At 39.3% G+C, this 19,103-nt stretch overlaps 1 protein-coding gene across 1 annotated transcript in view; it reads right to left on the bottom strand.

The window, feature by feature from the left end:
• SCAPER (S-phase cyclin A associated protein in the ER) overlaps positions 1 to 19,103 on the bottom strand; it is a 141,267-nt gene that overhangs the window by 91,787 nt on the left and 30,377 nt on the right. The window contains exons 9-20 of the mRNA XM_066558860.1: positions 15,780 to 16,042; positions 15,147 to 15,365; positions 13,384 to 13,554; positions 12,848 to 12,923; positions 11,920 to 12,037; positions 11,486 to 11,597; positions 10,884 to 11,024; positions 8,369 to 8,524; positions 8,103 to 8,245; positions 4,545 to 4,626; positions 4,278 to 4,430; positions 3,012 to 3,119 (exon numbers count right to left, since the gene is read on the bottom strand). Coding sequence (XP_066414957.1) covers positions 3,012 to 3,119; positions 4,278 to 4,430; positions 4,545 to 4,626; positions 8,103 to 8,245; positions 8,369 to 8,524; positions 10,884 to 11,024; positions 11,486 to 11,597; positions 11,920 to 12,037; positions 12,848 to 12,923; positions 13,384 to 13,554; positions 15,147 to 15,365; positions 15,780 to 16,042 — 1,742 coding nt within the window. The remainder of the gene's footprint in view (positions 1 to 3,011; positions 3,120 to 4,277; positions 4,431 to 4,544; positions 4,627 to 8,102; positions 8,246 to 8,368; positions 8,525 to 10,883; positions 11,025 to 11,485; positions 11,598 to 11,919; positions 12,038 to 12,847; positions 12,924 to 13,383; positions 13,555 to 15,146; positions 15,366 to 15,779; positions 16,043 to 19,103) is intronic.

Raw genomic sequence — 19,103 nt, 5'->3', positions numbered from 1 at the left:
CCATGCTTTTCATTTTTGTATCTTCATTCACAGCAAAACTATTTTCTTTGCACGTTTCACATCCACAAATGAATTCCCCTTCCTGACAGTGTAATCCCAGTTGTCAGCTCCTGCACCAGACGTGCTGGAATTAAGCACAATAAGCACTTAATGCCAAACCAGTGAGACATTGCTCCAACATGAAGTCTGCTTTTACCTCTGAAAATGTCTCTAAAATTACAGAATTTATAGACATTACAGCAAAGAGAAAACCCCTAGAATACAACAGCTTCTTTTTATTTCTGGAAAGATCAACTCCTACCACCCAACTGGCCCAGAGGAACCAGTGTCCATGACCATTAAGAAGTTTTTAACTTTTTGCTTACAGTCAAATTAACCAAGAAAAATCCTTACGTTGTGAAGAAAAATTATACAATCATTTGCTTCAATCAGTTTCCAAAGCCTTGAGGAGACACCTAAATCTGAGGTACCAATATGGACAAAATTAAAGTATTTCAAATCTTGTGATTTCCCAAGTAATAGTAAAGAAATTCTATTATCAGATTAGAATTTTATAAAAGCTTTCTTTCCAGGCAGCTACCTAATATACTAAAGAGGCTGAACACAAAATGAGTCAAAGATCAAGAGTAAGTTATCTGAGGTGTCAAGTGCATAAGGTTAAAGGTGAAATTTTATTAGGTCAAAGGTGATATAAATAAAATCTTTTATGTCAAACAAGAAGGGTCACAGACAAGACATATATAACCTAAAGACATCACAGATGACAAGTAATAATTTTAAGTAGCACAAGTTTGTTCTCACTAGAGTTAGCTTCACTGACTGAAAAATTGAAACGGGTGATAAACAAGTAACTATGACTATTACAAAGCTGCCCTGGAATGTGGGTTCACTTCTGTATAAAACTTGGGAATTTTTTTCTCAAGTATCTCAAAACTTGAGAAGTTACTGAATGCTTTAGTTGTGAAGTTGGCATTAACTATGCTTGCTGAATAATGGATACACAAAGCAGATTGCTCTGGTTAGTAAAAGTGCTTTCCTCCTCTACACTGCCCAGATCTATAATGAGCATCTTACTACTGCTCTTTGAACAAAAAAAAAAAAAAGGTAATAAAAAGCAGAGAAGGCCTCAGACCTGGAAAATTTCAGGTTACAGTAATATAGCTCAGAATTTTATACTTGGACTAAGTGAAATATAGCCATGAATAATATATAAAATACCTAAGAATGGAGGCATCCATACATTGCCAGTATGCCAAATACTGTGCACCATCCTGATTAAGGATATTGGAATCTGCTATAGTAACTCTCAAGCTGTTCATTCACTTAGAATTGTTCTCTCCTTTCTCTCTTGCACTAAGCATTATTCAAGAAATAACCTTCATCTAGGTCTTAAGTTTTCATCAAATTTTTTTGCTAAGAAACCCTGGATTTAGGCACAAAAATCAGGATCTTTGTGCCCTCTAGTGGAACTTCTGTTTCCCCAGCTGGGTGCAAAGGCAGCTGTCAGTAGCTGACTGTTCTCCAGAAACTGGAACTGCTCAGCTGTCAAATGAGATGTGGAGAGCGTGGAATGCCCAGTCACAAGGAAATCCAGTCCAGTGTTCCTCCAGACTCTTCTGAGCCAGCTGCCCAGCAAGAACCACACTTCAGGCACCAGAAGTGGCCAGACAGGTACCAGCAAAGGCCAGAGAGATCCAAGAAAACATCAATCCATACCTGGGAGTGCCCACAACAGGACAGATTCTGGGAAATCTCACTGCTGGTATCTCCAGGCAAACAGGTGCAGTATGGAAATGTCTCACATATGTACACCAGCAAGGCTGGCACCTAAAATCCAAACCCAAAACCACCCAACTCCCACTAACCACTGTCCAAGAGGAAGAAAGAAACTGATAAACCAGTTTAGGTACTTTCACTACAGCTGGGAAGGGAAAGGCAGGAAAGTGCAACTCCACAAATATTTATTCCTCCAGACTACTGTGCCTCTCCAGTTATCTTTTTCTGCTTTTTCAGTGATAACCACCTCTGTGGATTCCAGTACGTCAGAGACCCAAACTCTGCAAAGCTTTTTAAAAAGGAAAACATGTTACAACCAGATGTAAGAAGCTGAAAACAAAGAGAAGATTTCAGTAAATAAAAATAGTAAAAGAACTATGAAGGAAAGTGAAAAAATCAGAACTACTGGACAGTGCCATCTGAATCAGCCTGGCTAGAAACAGATTTCCAAATACAAGTTCAATCTGAATTGGTGCTGAAGAACTGGCTTGCATGCCACTATTTCCTCCTAAAACCTGACAGATATAATACAGGGGCAGTCATAATTTTTTCTGGATGTGGCAGAACCCAAATTCTCATTAAAAAGCCCTTGACTTAATACTGTAGTTGAATTCTGGCATCAGCAACAAAAAATTACATGAGACAACTATGCAGATGTCCTTCCTACAGAGGAGTAGCCTCTTGGTAAAGTATAAAATCCTCAGTGTTTCCTCAAAATCACTCTAAATGCCAACTCTTCCAAAGAAGCTACTGAAAAACTATTATTCTTCTTAGCAACATTAATACTTCCAAAACGTTGCAAATCTTACATTTTGAAGTAATTTAGCACTACAGTTTTCAGCATGATGGACCTTGATATACAGGATAGCACACCTGCTCACCTAGAAAAGGACTAAGAGATTTTCAGCAACAAGAAGAAAAAGAAAATAGCAGGATGGTGACAACTGTAATGTATAAGATTTTTAGGATGAAAAGATAAATGTAGTGTCATGAAAATGCCTTTGATTAACAGAAAAGCAATTAGCCACATTTTATAAAGAATCAACTTCAAATGGCAATTGCCTGCAGTATGTCAATGCACTGTTTCCTTCATTGCTTTTCATGGGCAGTCTGCTATGATCCCCATGCTAACAGAAACAGTTTTGTTCAACTCCTTTTCCAAGACTTTCATAGGCTGCTCAGCTGAATGGCATTTAAAACCACGAGTAATACAGAAAAAATAGCAGAAAATTTACCACTTCTTCATCTGAAAGCTCTCGTCCCTGTATGCTACTGTTTTCTCTCACAGCTTGTTGGTGTTTTTTCCCTTTAATATGGCTGAAAAGATACACTTCTGATGAAATCTGTAATGATAATAATTTAATAGTTATTTTTCCTTTGCAAATTCAATAATATATAAATAACAGTACTTTAAATGTAATATAAACATGCTAATTTGTCAGGGGTATGTTCAGAAATTCAAGTACAGTACTTTACTCCTCAAGCTAATTTACATAAACATCTTTTATGCAAGACTTAACAATAAATTACAGAATGATTTGCTAGCCAGCAGTGTAATAATAGATAAAAAAATAAGTTAGGCTCTGCTCTCATTTTCACTTCAATCTAATTTTATATATTGGAGTTTCATTCTGAAATGCAACATCAGTGAGTACACAAGACTCCAGCCTGCTGAGCCTGACTTTCTGTTCCAGCACTGCCTGAGGTGATCCCATGCAATCTTGCCTAATGCAGCAATTACAGAGAAATAATGCTCAGTGGCATGTAAGGCCCTGATAATGCACAGCCTCTGCAGAGCACTGACAGAGTTATCAGTAGGAGATCTCCCAGCTCTGGCCCAGTGGCTGTGTGGCTTCTCTCCCCCACCGTTCCTGGGACAGGGAGGGCAGCACAAGCAGAGAGCCCCAGCTGAGGTTGGGACACTGCCAAGCAATGTCCTTGGCTTCCAACAGAGACCAAAAAATCAGACACCAAAGGGAGAGAGGAGACAAAGAGAACACTCCTTTTCCTGTCCAACACTTTCAAGTGTCCAACCAAACTCAATTCAAGAACTTCTTGAGCTTGATGTGGTTTCTCTGTGAATTTCAGTCCAACTACACTTAACTAATCAGCTCCTGAACTCACAGGAAATTCAAATACCCACAGAATCTTACAACAAGGTGTTCCCAGCTCAGCTGCCTGCTATGTAAAGGATCACATTCTTGACTTTGCTTTAATCTATCTTTAAACTACCTTCTTCCATCTGATGCTCCTGAGTTCTTGCTTCTCTCAGCAGACAGCCAATAACTGAGCACTGCCCAGAGTCTCCATTCTACCCACAACTCTACAGCTCTTTTAAATCTTCCCTAACCCACCTGACTCATGGACAGAAGAATAAGATGCACTTTTTACAAAAGCAGAGCAGGGATACAGTAAATGTGCAAGTGAGTGAAGCAGATCTTGTAGCTTCATGCCTTGAGTTTGTCCTGCAATTCCAGCAGTGTCCCCTCTGCCCAACTCACCGTGACATTGCACAATGAGCACTGCTTCTTTCGCTCATAGGGTGTGAGCTTGGGTGCATAGTCAGTATTAGCATGTCTTCCACTACTGAGTTCAGCTGCTTTCTCTTTTCTCTGCTCAATTTGTTCCATGTGCCTTCTAATACTTTCATCATGCTGAATGGAAAATAAACAAAGCAACGAAGAGAAAACACATTGAATGACAGCAAATGGAATTGAACTGTGCAAAGAAATATTGATGTCTTTTTCAACTAATGTGTCTGTTTATACCTTCAGCTGAATCTTCTTCTGCAGTTCTTCCATGGCTTCTTGCTGAGCTGCAGTAAGAGCTGCCAGCCTCTCTTCTCGATCTCTAACCAAAGGATAGTAAGTACAGGGAGAATTTGTATCAGTGTAAAGCATTAATAATACTGACACATTTATGTCTGGAATGCAGAACAAGAAAACCCAAAAATGAAGTTGAAGATGGTTCAGTAGAAAAGAAAAACAACAAAAAACAACTTAGAGAATATGGATGTTTTCATTTGAAAGACTTAATCAAGACAAACACTTGAACCTTGTAGCAGAACCAGGATCACAGCTCAGTCCCAATCAGAGCACTGGCTATCAGAGTGATAGTCAAGAAGATGCCACAAAAGAGTGATGACTGTGACACCCTGTCACTGCTTGCATTCTTCAGCCAAGGGCTGCAGTCACTGAATCAAAGGGGAAGAGCAGATGACACAGTGAAAAGCCCCCTTTGCAACACTCAGGGCAGTGCTCTATAAAATGTTCATTGGTACAAATTTAAATACAGAAACTCCCAGAGAAAACTCTGACCAACAGTATCACCCTGTTGAAGAGATTTAGATTTTTTTTCTAAGGAAGAACAAGGGGTGTAACTTGACTTGTAACCATGACCATTAAGGAGAAACCCACAGGTAGAAGTTTCATCAAGACCAACTTCCCAGTGGTCAGTAAGCCAAGGGAGCAACTAAATCCTGAAGGGGAAGAAAGTCAGCTACTCATGCTGTTTATACAAACAAAATTTGTAAAATGTGGTGGGAGAGAAGCCTGGCAGCTCTAAAGACATGATGAAGGCTCTGGGTAAAACTGAGCTATGCAGGAGTCAACCAAAGCCACCAGCCATCTTTTCAAAAAGCATTCCAAAATTAAAGCAGCCTGAGTGCCAAAACTAGAGAGCCTGACATAAGGACTATTATCCAAACAGCAATGGATTTTGTCATGTGTGGATTCCTGTTTGTCTGGGTTTTTAAACAGAAATCTGATAGAAAGAAACAAGATCAGTTCCATAAATGTAGAAGTAACATTTTTAAAACAAAAAGCCACAGGAAATATAAAAGTGGATAGGAAAGAAGGAAACAGAGGAAGTAAATCAAATGATAAACACTAAAAATTGTTCTTTCAGAGAGAAAAAGTGAATGAACTCTTCCAATCACTGTGTGTGTGGGAAGGGTGGGGAGGAGATTTTGAGTGAGAAGCATTAGGTACTTTATGTGTTATCACCCCTGAGGTACAGAAAGGAAAACTGAACTACAAGCTTATTTTAGTTGTTTCTTTCAGTCTGCATTTTTACATATTTGTTTAATGCTACAAACTACAACAGATTATCACCATTTCATAGTTTGGGCTAATAATGTTTTGTCTTTGAAACAAAATTTTCAAGTTCCCATTTATAGAGCATCAACACAACTCCTGCACAAGCCTTTCTGAAAAGCATTCTTTTTCCATAGTTAGGATACTTTTTACAGTTTTATGATTTCTATTGACAAGAACAACATTTTCTGTAATGTGGATTTCAACTCTCTGGAATATAAAATACTTTGAAATTACAACTAAAGCTTTACTGGAAACAAGTTAAGGGCAGAGGGGCTTTTGAAGTCAGTTTTAAGTACACTATTCCATTCATACAGATGTTTTAATCACCCACAGATGCACATGGTAAAGCTTATACTCAAGAAACTTTAACCAGATATTGCAAAAATTGCTCATTCCAGCCAGTATTAAATCTTCAGGATACAAGCCAAATCCTAGCTGCAGGAAAAAAAACCCAACAAAACACCCAATGATACCTCCAAGGTTCCACCAAAACACACTGCAGTCCAGGACAGAAGGGACAGCACAGCCAGATTCCTGTCAAGCTGAGCTCCAAACCCAGGACCCCGAGTCCCCCCCTCACTCTGTTATGGTATAGAAACCTCAGAACTGTTATTAGGGGATGTAATGACTGACAGAGCAGAATCACCACATTTTAAGGCACCATATGCATTCTTTCCTACTCTTTCCCAAAATTATCAAAAAAAAAAAAAAAAAGAAAGGAAAAGAAAAAAAGAAAAAAATGTCTCATGTAATCAGTATCTGGCAAAGAAAACAAAAGAAAAACAAGTGCAAGCACAGTACTGCCATATCAAGTACAAAGGGTTTAAAAACTGAGTGTTAGAGCAACAAACACAGAGATTTGCTGACACACAATAGCAACAGAAGGCAAATGGAAACTGCTTCTCCTTACAAGTCATAAGGAAATTAATGGGGTGCAACAAAGGGATGGGGCAGATTTAACACTGATTAAACTCAAAGAGCAAGGAATTTTCTGCTTGAAGATTTTCAACAGGATCTAACTGTAGAAGGCTTTAGCCATTTGGTTACTTTGAGGGTTTCCTCAAATTGCAGAAAGATATAGAAACCTCACACATGCAGGGTCTATCTTCCAAAACAGCATAACCAAATTCCCCATTAGTCCCAATCTTCCTCAAGTATTTGCAAATGAGTGTAAGATCCTGAAGGATCCCTTCCAACTCACTCAACCTCAGGTGATTTGGGCTCAATACAATGAGGAAAGGTCCATGAAGTCCCAGCAAAGGCTACAGATCCTGCCCAGAATTCATTACACTTCTAATGGAAAGCTGACTCTCTTTATGATGTCGCTCAGGACTTCAGAAGATGAAAGGGATCAATGCATTTCTGAATATTTTACTTGGGGGAAAAAAATCCTCTTTGTGACAATTTTGAAGAAAACAAGCCATGACATTAAAAATGTATCAAGAACCATTAGCAAACACCCATCATAGAAAAGACCTTAACTTTTCCCAAGGTTTTAAGGAATGCTTGTGGCAGGGGAACTGCAGGAAAAGAGGGAGAAATAGGAGGTGAATATAAAGAGAATTTGGTAAATTAAACAAGTAGAATATATCAGACTGCATCAGACTGGAAAGTAAACCTGTCTTGCACACCAACATTCATTCTCCCTGCACCTCAAAAGGAAGAGAGAGAAGAGTCCATGTGAAGTCCCCTTTATGAACTTTTAATTATGGGCAAAACTATAACTATAACTATATTCTGCTGCCTATAGTTCACAGGCAGCAGAATTAATGAAGCCTGATTTCCTGGCTGTGTGCTTCACAAATGTCATCTTTGGTGTCTACAACAATGTGAAATCAAATTGATGCCAGTAAGTCCAAAAGTTTCTGGAGAGCGGAGGAAATGGAGAACATGGGTACATAACTCTTGTTTCCTTTAAAAACTAAGGTGAAATATGAAAAAGGCAAATTATTACAAGGTCCTGTCTGCAATAAAACTAAGAAGAATATAATAAAATACAGCCTTACAGCTTATATTGTGCATGTATGTAAGGAATACAAAAACATAATGCAGAATTTATGATGACTGACCTGATTTCTTCTGTCAAGCCATTCATCAAGCATCCCTATTAATGATACTTTTGAAAATCCTAAGTCTGACAGCCCAGGAAGGTACTGCTGTTGCAGAGAAGGTGCAGTTTGCTGGGGAGGATAACGGTGAAGGGAACCAAAGAAACAATTGCAAAGTTACCTGGCTCTCTCCCGTGCTGCATCTTCTCGTGCCTTTTCCTTCTCTTGCCTCTGCTGTTCAATCCGTGCTTCCTGCTCCTTCCTCTTCATCAGCAGCTCCTCCACCCGGGCCTGCCGCTCCGCTTCCAGGGCTCTCTTGCGCTCCTAGCCAGGGAAAAGAGAATTCTCATTGCTCTTTTACTCATGAAACACACAGGAATTAAGAGAAGCTGCACTTGAACACAAAGCTGTATTTCACTGTGCCCTGCAGCTGCAGACCTGCCCTACCTGAACTGCCTCGTCCCGTGCCTGCTTCTCCTCCTGCCTGCGCTGCCGCTCCTCCTGCAGCTCGTTCAGGCGCTGCTCGTACTCCTTCAGTTTGTTCAGCACGTCGTGCCGCTTGTTCTGAGCCTCCAGGGTGTTTATAAAAGCAATTTCATTGACCTGAAAACAATCAGAAAGGGTAAGAAAAGACCCAAGAAGTTGAAATAGATTTCATCTTGGGGAATTTCATCTATTTGTTAACTATTCATTTGATAATTAAACCGGTGGGACATTTCTCCAGAATGAGTTGGAAAATCATCAACTTGAGGATAAGTCTTTAGGTTTTGTAATGATTTTTTATTGTTTTGTTTGCTTTAACCAAGACAGCCCATGGAATATAAAAAGAAAATTTGAATTGTATCGGAGAAACAAGAAACTTTGGGTAAAATACAGAAAATTTCTCTCAATTCCTGTCAGCATCGAGACTTCATCAGTCCATTCTCTCAGTCACAAAATGTGTAATATTAAAACCCAGATGGATGAATCAGTAAAATACACAAGTGCTAGTAGAATCCAACAGGGCTTTTGAGCTAACTTTAAATACCTGTCAGCTTACTGATCAAAAAAGTGTAAGTATACATAGTATGAATAAGAAAAAACCAAACAGGCTCATAGTCTAATATTTCTTATCCATATAGCCTGTTTCATGAACATATATTATGTTTTTCAACCACAGGACAGTGCAATACATAAGAACAAAAAAAAATTAGTAAGAAAAGGTTAGCTCAAAAGAACTTCAATGTGTACACTAAATAAAACAGGTAAAGAGAACACATATGGCACAGACAAAAACAGATCATGAAAAAGGGTGGTAGGATTATGTTTGTAATTCTGTTTACTGACTGGAATCCATTTACAGGATGGCTTTTACAGGTCAGTAAACAAGCAAGCACTGGGAATTTAGATAACCAACTGGGCAGCAACAGTCACCATGGTCTGCAGCTACCCTACCCATCAGCTATTTCTCTAAAGCCTTCTGGCCCAATTAACCTTGATTTCCAGAAAACAAGAACCTCATGAGCCAGCAGATCCCACACAGTTAAACACACAATATTTGAAACATCTGCTTATCTGGGGAACTATGGCAAGTGTGATTTAGTTAGTACAATTACAGAAGTCACACTGGTGTAATGGAATAGTAATCAATGTATGGCAGACTGAATTAGGTAGTCTAGAAACCCTTTTAATCCAAGAGAGAAACAGCAACTAAGTAAGAAAGTGCAATCAGTTTTGCTGTGCTTATCTTGAAACACAAATGAACAGCTGCATCAATCACAGCTGAGATACATGCTCATCATATAATGAAACAGTTCCAAGGAGATGCATGTATCTTCACCTAGGAAAAACAGATTTTAAAATAAAATACTTCATTTTTCTTTTATGCTGCTTTTGGCTGGAATAGAGTTAATTCTCTTTGCAGTAGCTAGGATGGGACTATGTTTTGGATTTGTGCTGGAAACTATGCTGACAACACAGGGATCTTTTAATTACTGTTGAGCAGGGCTTGCACAGCATCAAGGCCAAGGGACCAAAGGGATATCTGAGACCACAAGACATCAGTGCAGCAACAAAACTGGGGAGAGGTTGGTGTGGGGACACTGCTCAGGGACTGGCAATTGTTTCTTTTGGCATCACTTGTCTTTCTTTATCGTTTCTCTCTCTTTGTTATATTCCTTTTTCTTTGAACTGATTTTTCCCCATCCAGTTATTAAACTGTTTCTGTATCAACTCATGAGATTTCTTACCTTTACACTTCTGATTCTCTCTTCCTCCCCCAGTCCCATGGGACAGGAGGCAGAATAAGTGTGTGGTTGTGTGGTGCTTAGCTGCAAGCTGGGGTTAAACCACTAAAAATTTCATCAAAGTACTATGAAGGAAGCAAACGAAAAAGCATCCATCTAGTGACTGCCTTATGGAATTATGTATTAAGTCAGAAGAGCACTAAATATACTTAATTTAGAATAGCTGCCACATACTAACTGCAGGTCTCTGTCTATTCCCAGCTGCTCAACAACATCAGTGGTACAAAACACAGCAACACAACTACTGTTTAAGGACACAGAATGCTGGATCTAGAATGGCTTTTTAACAAATGAGAAGAAAAATGAGCTCCCCCATGGAGCTGGAAAAGCAGAGAATTGATCATCAGATCTTCTAGTCCTTCCAGGAGGACTAGGTATCACCAAAAATGCTGCCACACTCTGTGAGGAACAAAAGCAGCAAGATAATGATCAGCTCTTTCTTTCAACCCATCTTTTCTCCCACAACAACCCACCATGATGTCTAACAACAGCTAATTAATTTTAAGTTGTTTTAGAGAAAAGTGCACCATTTAGGCATCAGCATTCATCTGCCTCATGGCTCACAGTGTTCATATCTAAACTGCACTGTCCTTCACAAACTACTTCAAAGCACTCTGAGTACAACATTTACAAAAGCATAGCTATTATATAGTTCCTTTGAAAACAAAGTCACCCACCTTAGCTTCTTCCTCTTGTGCTTTTTTCACAATTGCTTGTAGCTGCACTTCACGTTTGAATTCTGCATGGAGTAACTTCTCCTCCATCATCCTGCGCCTTTGATCTAACAATTCTTCTTTCCATTTCCTCACATCTTTCTCCTACACACAAGGAGTCAAGTCATTACTAACACAACCTCTGACAATAGGGCCTGAATCTTCTAATCCTTGAAGCTTTCTTCACAGTAATAAAGTATTTTCATGCCCTACACAAAGCCTGCCTTAAGTTTAATTCGAAGTACACTGCTTCAGTTTGGTGAGTTTTTACCATTTCTGTTGAATACATGCAACACATTTCTCCTCCTGTCATACCTTCCCTGAATCTGAGATTGTTGCCTATAAAACAGTCAAGAAGTTCATGATTTGAAATAATGCTTTCTTTAATTGCTGTGATGCACAAGTCAGCTGTGAAAACTATGTAAACTCAGATGCAGATGACAACTTCATTTCCACTAGACAACTTCATTTCACCATTAGTTTGAATCTCTAATATGTCTACTATGTGGAAAAAAATCCTTTCCTGCTAGGCAGCAGAGCAGCCCTTTATCTCACAGAAAACTTACCCTCTCCATTAATTTCTGAAGCTTCAGTGTCTTTTCTTCACGTAACTTTTCTCTCAGCTGTTGAGCTTTCATTTGTTTCTCCTCATGCTTCTTTTTGGATTCTGCTATTGTTCTTTTAATAAAACCAAAGAAGAGTAAAATCAAGTTAGACAATATTAACTGACAGTGCAGCAAACATTTCTATGCCATTTCACTAAGAGAAAACAAATAGGCCACTGGAGGGCAATTATTTCCTGTAAATGTGAATACTGTTCTTCTAGACTTCTTTAGTTAGCGGACAATGAAGTACGAGCCTACTCATGAAAAAATACAGATTTCTGTAGCACTTTCCACCCAGAGACTCAAGCAGAGCAGATTTGGGAAGAGTTTCCAGCAGCCATGAGTTAGGCTGCCTGTTTTCCCTGGCTGAGCCAGGCAGGCTCCAAGGGCAGCACCTCTTGCGTGAGGGTGAGGAGAGTTTCTCGTGCATGTGGATGCCGTGGCCGGGGGGACGCGCGGGCTCCTCCTCCACTCGGTCTCCCCAGGAGTTGCTCTGGCGCCACGACTCACGAGCTGCACAGGTACAAACAAAGGTGGGGTGTCACAGACATGGTTTAGGAAAAATCCTTTCCTTAGGATTTTTTCTCCTGAGGCCTCAGAAATGAAATGTAAACAATGATTATCTGCTGTGTGGAATGCAACAGGTGCATCTGTGATTGGTGTCCTGTGGTTGTTTTTGATTAATGGCCAATCACAGTCAGCTGTCTCAGACTCTCTGGTCAGTCACAAGATTTCATTATCATTCCATTCTTTTCCTTTCCTTGCTAGCCTTCTGATGAAATCCTTTCTTCTATTCTTTTAGTATAGTTTTAATATAATATTTATCATAAAATAATAAATCAGCCTTCTGAAACATGGAGTCAGATCCTCATCTCTTCCCTCGTCCTGGGACCCCTCCGAACACCACCACAGTGGGGATAATTTAAACACACTTTTCTACAAGAAATGCCAATAATAAGGATTAGTCTCTCTAGTTCTCTCTCAGATGGGTTTCCTTGGGCCAGGGTGCAAATACAGACTGAAGCATCTTTAATACCTGTCCTTTTTTAATGCTTAATGATTTTATTACACTTTTATCCAGATGATAATATAAATCTGGATTAAAAACCATAAAATTCTAATAGAGAGATGCAGAAAGAGAACTGAAGAACAATGAGACACAGAGACAGTCTGAACACAAAGTCCATCTTTCCTCAGGAAACAACAGAGAAGATAACATTATTTGGAATGTGTTGGGCAAACTTCTTAATTGGCCATGAATAAAACAGGCATTTTTCGAAATTTTAGATTTCCATGTAAGCACAGTAATATACAAAAATTTACCTTCATAATCTGCCAGAACATCATTCCAGTCCATAGACAAGCCACAGAAGGATATGCTTCCATTGCCCATATTAGCCTGAAATTTAATATGAACCAGAGAGTAAAAACATAAACTTTAACTCACAGGTGCACACACATTAAACAGTGCCAACTTAGCAATATTCAGCAATGTTTCCAAACAGAACTGGCCTCCCCAAAGGTCAATGCTGTTCCCACTCTGACAGTAAAAATGAAGACTTTTGCTTCATCTACTCTTCCACAGCAGCAATGAATGTAAGAAATGTCAGCTCCCCCTGTTTTGCACCCAGAAATCAGCAGCAGGACACTGACTGTAAGCTCAGAGGGCTCTGCACCACTCAGCAGCCCAGTGCTGCTGACTTTAGTAAGACTAAATATCCCTCAGTATGGGACAATTATTACATGGCACATGTCAAACAGGTTACTGCAATGCCAAAAAAACCACTAAAAATTCTATATTCATTCTCCACTGACAACACAGCTTTAACAGGGTACAGTACAATGAACTGGACACTCACAGAGAAGTCACTGTCATTGTCAGTCTCGATGTTAATGTCATTGTTCTCCTCTGCCTCAATCTCTCTGGTTAACTGCTCCTCCTCTGCAATAGCACTGGCAATGGCTTCTTCATTGGCCTTCTCCAGCCGATCTGCCAACTCCTCCTTCTTAGCCAGGACTTCTGCCATGGACTGGAGCAAACATGACACCAGAAAAATAACCAAAATCAGTAGCAGGACAAAAAGGAGGATTCTACATAGTTAACATGAATTCTATGGTATTTTGTTCAACTTCTCTTTACTTACATTTTTTTTTATTGATATATTTTGTCAAAGTAGCTGAAAATACAAACCCCACTAAAAAGTGTTAGCAACTATTAATTCACTTAGTAACTACATGGAACACAAAATTAATTATTCACATAATTTAAAAACTTCTTCTGCCAACACTGTCATTAAAAGCACAAAGACAGTTCTCCTGCAATTACTGCTTTAAATACTTACTCTTAGGGACTAAGCAAGGCATACTCTGAGACATGAGTGCATGCCATGCTGCCACCTCTACAAAAGTAACCGTGCCCCAAAGTATTATTTAAAGATGGACATTATCTGCATGAACTGTATCTGGAAATTTCACCATAGTTAATATAATGGAATCTCAGGCTGTACTTGATTTCCAACATGAATGAGAAAAGAGTGGGGCAAAAATGTAAGCCTGGAGATGCTGATTGTGTTTCCTTCTTTAGTGTCCAGCATTAACTAGACCACTTCCACTCCAGTACCAGACAGTGCACCACAATACACAAACTGGGGTTTAAAGCAGGCTAATCTGGGGCAGTAAAACCCTTCCAAGAGACACAGATCCCACCAACCTGGCAGCATCCTGAACTGCTAAGAACTAAGCATCTCAAACAATGTTAGTGGCTGAGATGCTTGAAATCTGTTCTAAAAGCAAACAGGTACTTGGCTTGGAAATTACCTAGCATGACTCCAGTTTGCAAAAGTTTAAGGGAAAGTGATTTACAGGAAAACTTCTGCAAATCAGAATTTTAATCTAGTTTCTGACAAAACAAAACCAAACCGAAATGAACACAACCCCCTAAAAACCCAAAACAAAGCACCTGAAAGTATAACCTGGGTTTTATGTAACATTACTGTAACTCTCCACTCAGAGAATCCCAGTGAAGCAGACACACCCTGAGACCTGCAGAATTCTCCAGACAGGAAATGATATTCTTTTTGGGAAACCAGATAAAAACAGAAAACTGACTTCATGCTTTTTGCTTTAAGAATGGCATTCCTCCAAATTGCTTGTTGTAAAGGAAGACCCAGCAGAGCAGCTCAGCAAGACTTAAAAGGCAGAGGTCTGACTCTGTTTCTAACAGAATTTTGATATCCCATGTGTTTCCAGTTTGAATGATGAGCAAAACTGAAGTAAGACTTTAATGAGAGCGTGACTTAAAATGACTGCTAGTGGAAGGAAATGAAAAATTAGCACAAACATTATTAAAATAAGTAATGAGAGAAAAGATCTATTTATTCCAAGTAACACACTTCTATCTTTCTAGTTTAAGTTCTGAAACTTTACCAGAATTAAATTTTACAAGAAAAGTATCTGTGCAACAATTTATTTTTCCTACAGTAGGTACCTCATAGATTTTTCTACAGTTTTTACATAAGGCTAACAGCAAACACTGTGCAACACAGACTGAGAAAATTAAGGCTTAGATTTATTATTCACTCACAAATCTTATGAGGTTTCTTACCAATCTGGCAGCACTCACATTTGAAATATCTGCAGGATCCATTTCAGTTTCAGATTTAGCTTTTTCTGTTTGATGCCAGTCTGCACAGCCAGTGCTCTGGGGGGAAGCCTCATTCATCTGCAGAGTTTTTGAACTGCAGTCAGTGCTGCTGAGAACTGGAGGCATCTCAGGAGCTGGTTCTAAGGAATCCCCTTGCAATGCTGTGCCAGTGCTCCCATTGGCTTCCGAGGCTGGGAACTAACAAGAGGCATTTGCAAAATTAACAAAATGGAACATACTGATTTTTAAAGTCAAATTTTAAGGAAATAACTGGCAACAACAGTGAGTGATGCAAATAACTTCACTTATTTCAGGTGCTCATTACCTTGCAAAAGTTGGAACTTTCTACCTGAAATGTATGTATGAGATGTGTTGAATGTTGACTTGCTGGAAAACATGGAAAAGCTGTCCACAGCACCATAATTTTAATTAGCTTCTTAAGCTGACATCCTACTGCATTCCCATAAATGTAACTGAAATAACCATTATTTGAACAGCCTTTCCCGATCTGGTAAGTTCACAAAAGCTCTAGCAAACACCACCTTTAGAAAATGCTCTGAAGAAAAGTTGCAAGATTTAAGGTTAGAAAACAGTTCAAAATGATGGACTGACCTGAGTCTTCTCAGTAAGGGGACCCTCAGAGTGATGCAAAGGATCCTTCTGTACCAGCTCTGTGCTTTCAGATGCAGCACTGCCAGTGACTGAGCTCCCATGCTTGTTTTCTGCTGGTGGTGAAATGACATTTTCTTTGTCACTGTCACCTCTGGACTTGAGTGATTCTGCAGCTGCAGGAGCTTTTGCTGCCAGAGCAGTGGAGCGAGATCGAACGGGCCTCCCACGCTGCACCGTCTCCCAGCCCTCTGCGTCCTTCCGATCTACGGGAGAAAAACACCCCCACCCTCAGACAGGAACACTTCTAAACAAAGCACTAGAAACAACTGCTTTGTTACAGTATTACACAAGCTGTGGGAGAAAGATATTCTCTCTAAAAATCAATACCAAAAAAATCAATGAGATATTCTTCAGCAAAGCTTTTTACTTGAAGGAATGCTATTGGTATTACAGACACAGACAACTCCATTCACGGGACACGTTCTGTTACTGCAGAGTGAAGCAGCTCAGGCACAAAAAGGTGTGGGAAATGGCAAGGTGTACCTAAGCTTGCCATGTGTTTCCTTGCTATTTCATGAGATGGTAAAGCACAACAAAGCAACAGCATCTGCTCTTCTCTGCAGCAACAGTAACGTTAGAGGCCTTTTGTGGAAGTGCAAGTACAGACAAAATAGCACAACTTAGCATGGAAGGCAGAAATGTGGCTCACTATCCTTACTATTCTGCCAGTGCTTTCTTTACATCTTTTTCTATTTGTTTCACTCTGGTAACAAAAATATACTAACTGGTGTCAGCTTTTAGAAAATTGCTTTTCCTGGATTCCAGGAAATAGCAAAATATTGCTAGACTAGGACTGCAAGCTGAAGGAGAAAATAGAAAAGCAGTTTTCTTCAATTACTTTGATTTCTATATAGCTGTTACATACAACTTTCTAAACAATATTTCTGATGTTGTTAAGTACTTGAAAACCATTTAAAGTTACATTTGTCTGCCTGAAGCATCAGGTCCCAGGTGTGACCAGATTTCAAGGTGAACTCCTTCTCCATACCTAACATTTTTGTGGCCAGCAATTAATAGCAGCATGTAATTTCCCACACATCTTGAAAGAACCATAAGTGATTTTTTGAAGCCTGACAGTACAACTCAGAAGTGTGAAAGGTAAGCTCAGGCCTGTCTATTTGCTGAACAAAAATTCTTGCAAAAAACTCAAGAACTAACTATGTATATATTGTCCAACATACTGGAAAAAGCTGCTTTCAAGACTGTTCACATGAAAAGAGGAGAAGGGTGTAGGAGATGATTTTTACTTGGAGGAGTAGAGATGCAAAAAATCCCAACACTGTTTTAAGGTAATAATCTAGAATAAAACTTGTATAAACAATTAATTCTCTGGGTGTTTCTAAAGCTTTTACTAACAAAGATAGTCATACAGCTCAGGCAGAAAGATCAGAGCTGGAGCTCAAACGTGAAAGTTTAACACATGACCTGGATTAAACAGCCTTTAGGTGCACTTGAACTGCTGTCCAACAGCAGCAGTAACCAGAAAACTGGAAATGAGCCAAACCCAGAACTGATGGCACGTTTATCCTTCGCTGCCCTTGGCATCCAGCATTTTACAAACACTGCTATTTAACTGTGAGGTGCTTTTAACATCTCAGGATGAAACACAGCAGCCTGGCCCAACAGCTGGTGTAACTCCTGAGTTACCAGGGAATTTGACAGGACTGTAGTGGAATTTATCTTTGCTGAGCAGCTCATGCAACAGCTGGTTTTACATAACTATGTAACTGTTCACAAACCTCAATGATAGATACCAAAAAATAATTTGGTATTTTACTGTTGAGACAGTTTCAGTCTAGAAAAATTACTGTGTATTTTTAAGTAAACAAAATTCCCAAACTGTCAGAGTGAATATGGCTGATCTCTTCAGCTCACTGCTGGTACCAGAGTCTGCAAAAAGCCTTTCTGTGTTCCTTCTCCTCACGTGCATTTGCACACATTTCAGTGTGTCCCACTGACAAGAATAGCAGTCAAAAAAACACCAATTAAATTTTCCTTTACCACAGACTTCCCACTTGACCCCTGGAGGCAACTTTGGCCTTCTTTAATTTCTTCATCTTCATATAGAAAAAATATCATCTCCAGGACATGGTGATTGGAACATATTGCCCTCCCAGGGACAATCTTAACTGCAGCCATTCTCCAGGGAACAGGGTTTAATTCCCCAGGAATCACAACCAGATTTACTGCAGAAAGCTCCCAGCCTGTGCAGCACCTGGCTCTGCACCCTGTGGGACAAGGACTGCCCAGGCACTTTGTCTCCCACCCCACCCATTTTGGTAACCAATGGGACCACGAAGACTCTGCTGTATCTGGCTTAGGACCCAATCTGGCCAAGAAATTTCTCTGGCAAGTAACAGCAGAGATTGGTCTGAAGAACTGCTAAAATCAACCAAAAAACCACCACTGCTTTACTGCAGCAACTTTTGGGTTGCAAGTCTTTCTGCTTGTCATTTGCAAAACAAGATTGTTGAAACACTTCCCTGCTATTTGTTCTGAAAATTGAAGTCACCTTTTACATAAAAGCATCTTTTCTACATTAAAAGGATCAGAAGATACCCTTTTGTTGTATCTACTACCTAAACATAATTTTACTAACATCTAGATAATAAGATATATTAATCATATAAATGTATCTTAATAATCATACTAGTATCTTTTACTAATATCTACTAAAGCTTATTCTACCAAAAAAGAATATTCTTGCCTGTCTTGCCTAGTTGTTCTTTGTCTCGTGGCATATTTCTTAGTAGTCTAAAATGACAGAATGAATCAGAATAAAATTATTCAGAGCATAGAAAAACCATAATCACACTTACTAAAGTAAGAACAAATCTTTTCATAAAAGCCACACATGTTCAATTTTTAATTTGCATTTGTTCACTGTCAGATTCATATTTATTACCCAAGACTCAACCAAGCATTTTAACAGCACAGAAATACTTGCATTTGAAAGAATATTGTTTGGTGACTTCTTTAAAGACAAAGCAGTTTTTAATTCATGGATGTATTCAGACTCCTGACCTACCTGGAGCCAGTTTAACAGTGTGATGCCACCTGACAATTGCAGTGCACCAGAAGATTCTGTTCATTTTAATTCACCAAGCAGTTCAGGATTCAGTCACTTCCAGGCACATTTTTAAATAAGAGTTTGCAAAGCTAATATGTTTATTGACATTAGATCACATCTAATGAGAGACAAAGTTAATACTCAGTGAGGCACCAATCTTCCTCCATGGTTTTTCCCCTCTGTGTGGAATTCTT

Source organism: Molothrus aeneus, chromosome 13 (genome assembly GCF_037042795.1).
Source record: "Molothrus aeneus isolate 106 chromosome 13, BPBGC_Maene_1.0, whole genome shotgun sequence".
Taxonomy (NCBI): domain Eukaryota; kingdom Metazoa; phylum Chordata; class Aves; order Passeriformes; family Icteridae; genus Molothrus; species Molothrus aeneus.
Note: the sequence above shows the minus strand (reverse complement) of the source record. Positions and strands in the feature narration are given on the sequence as shown.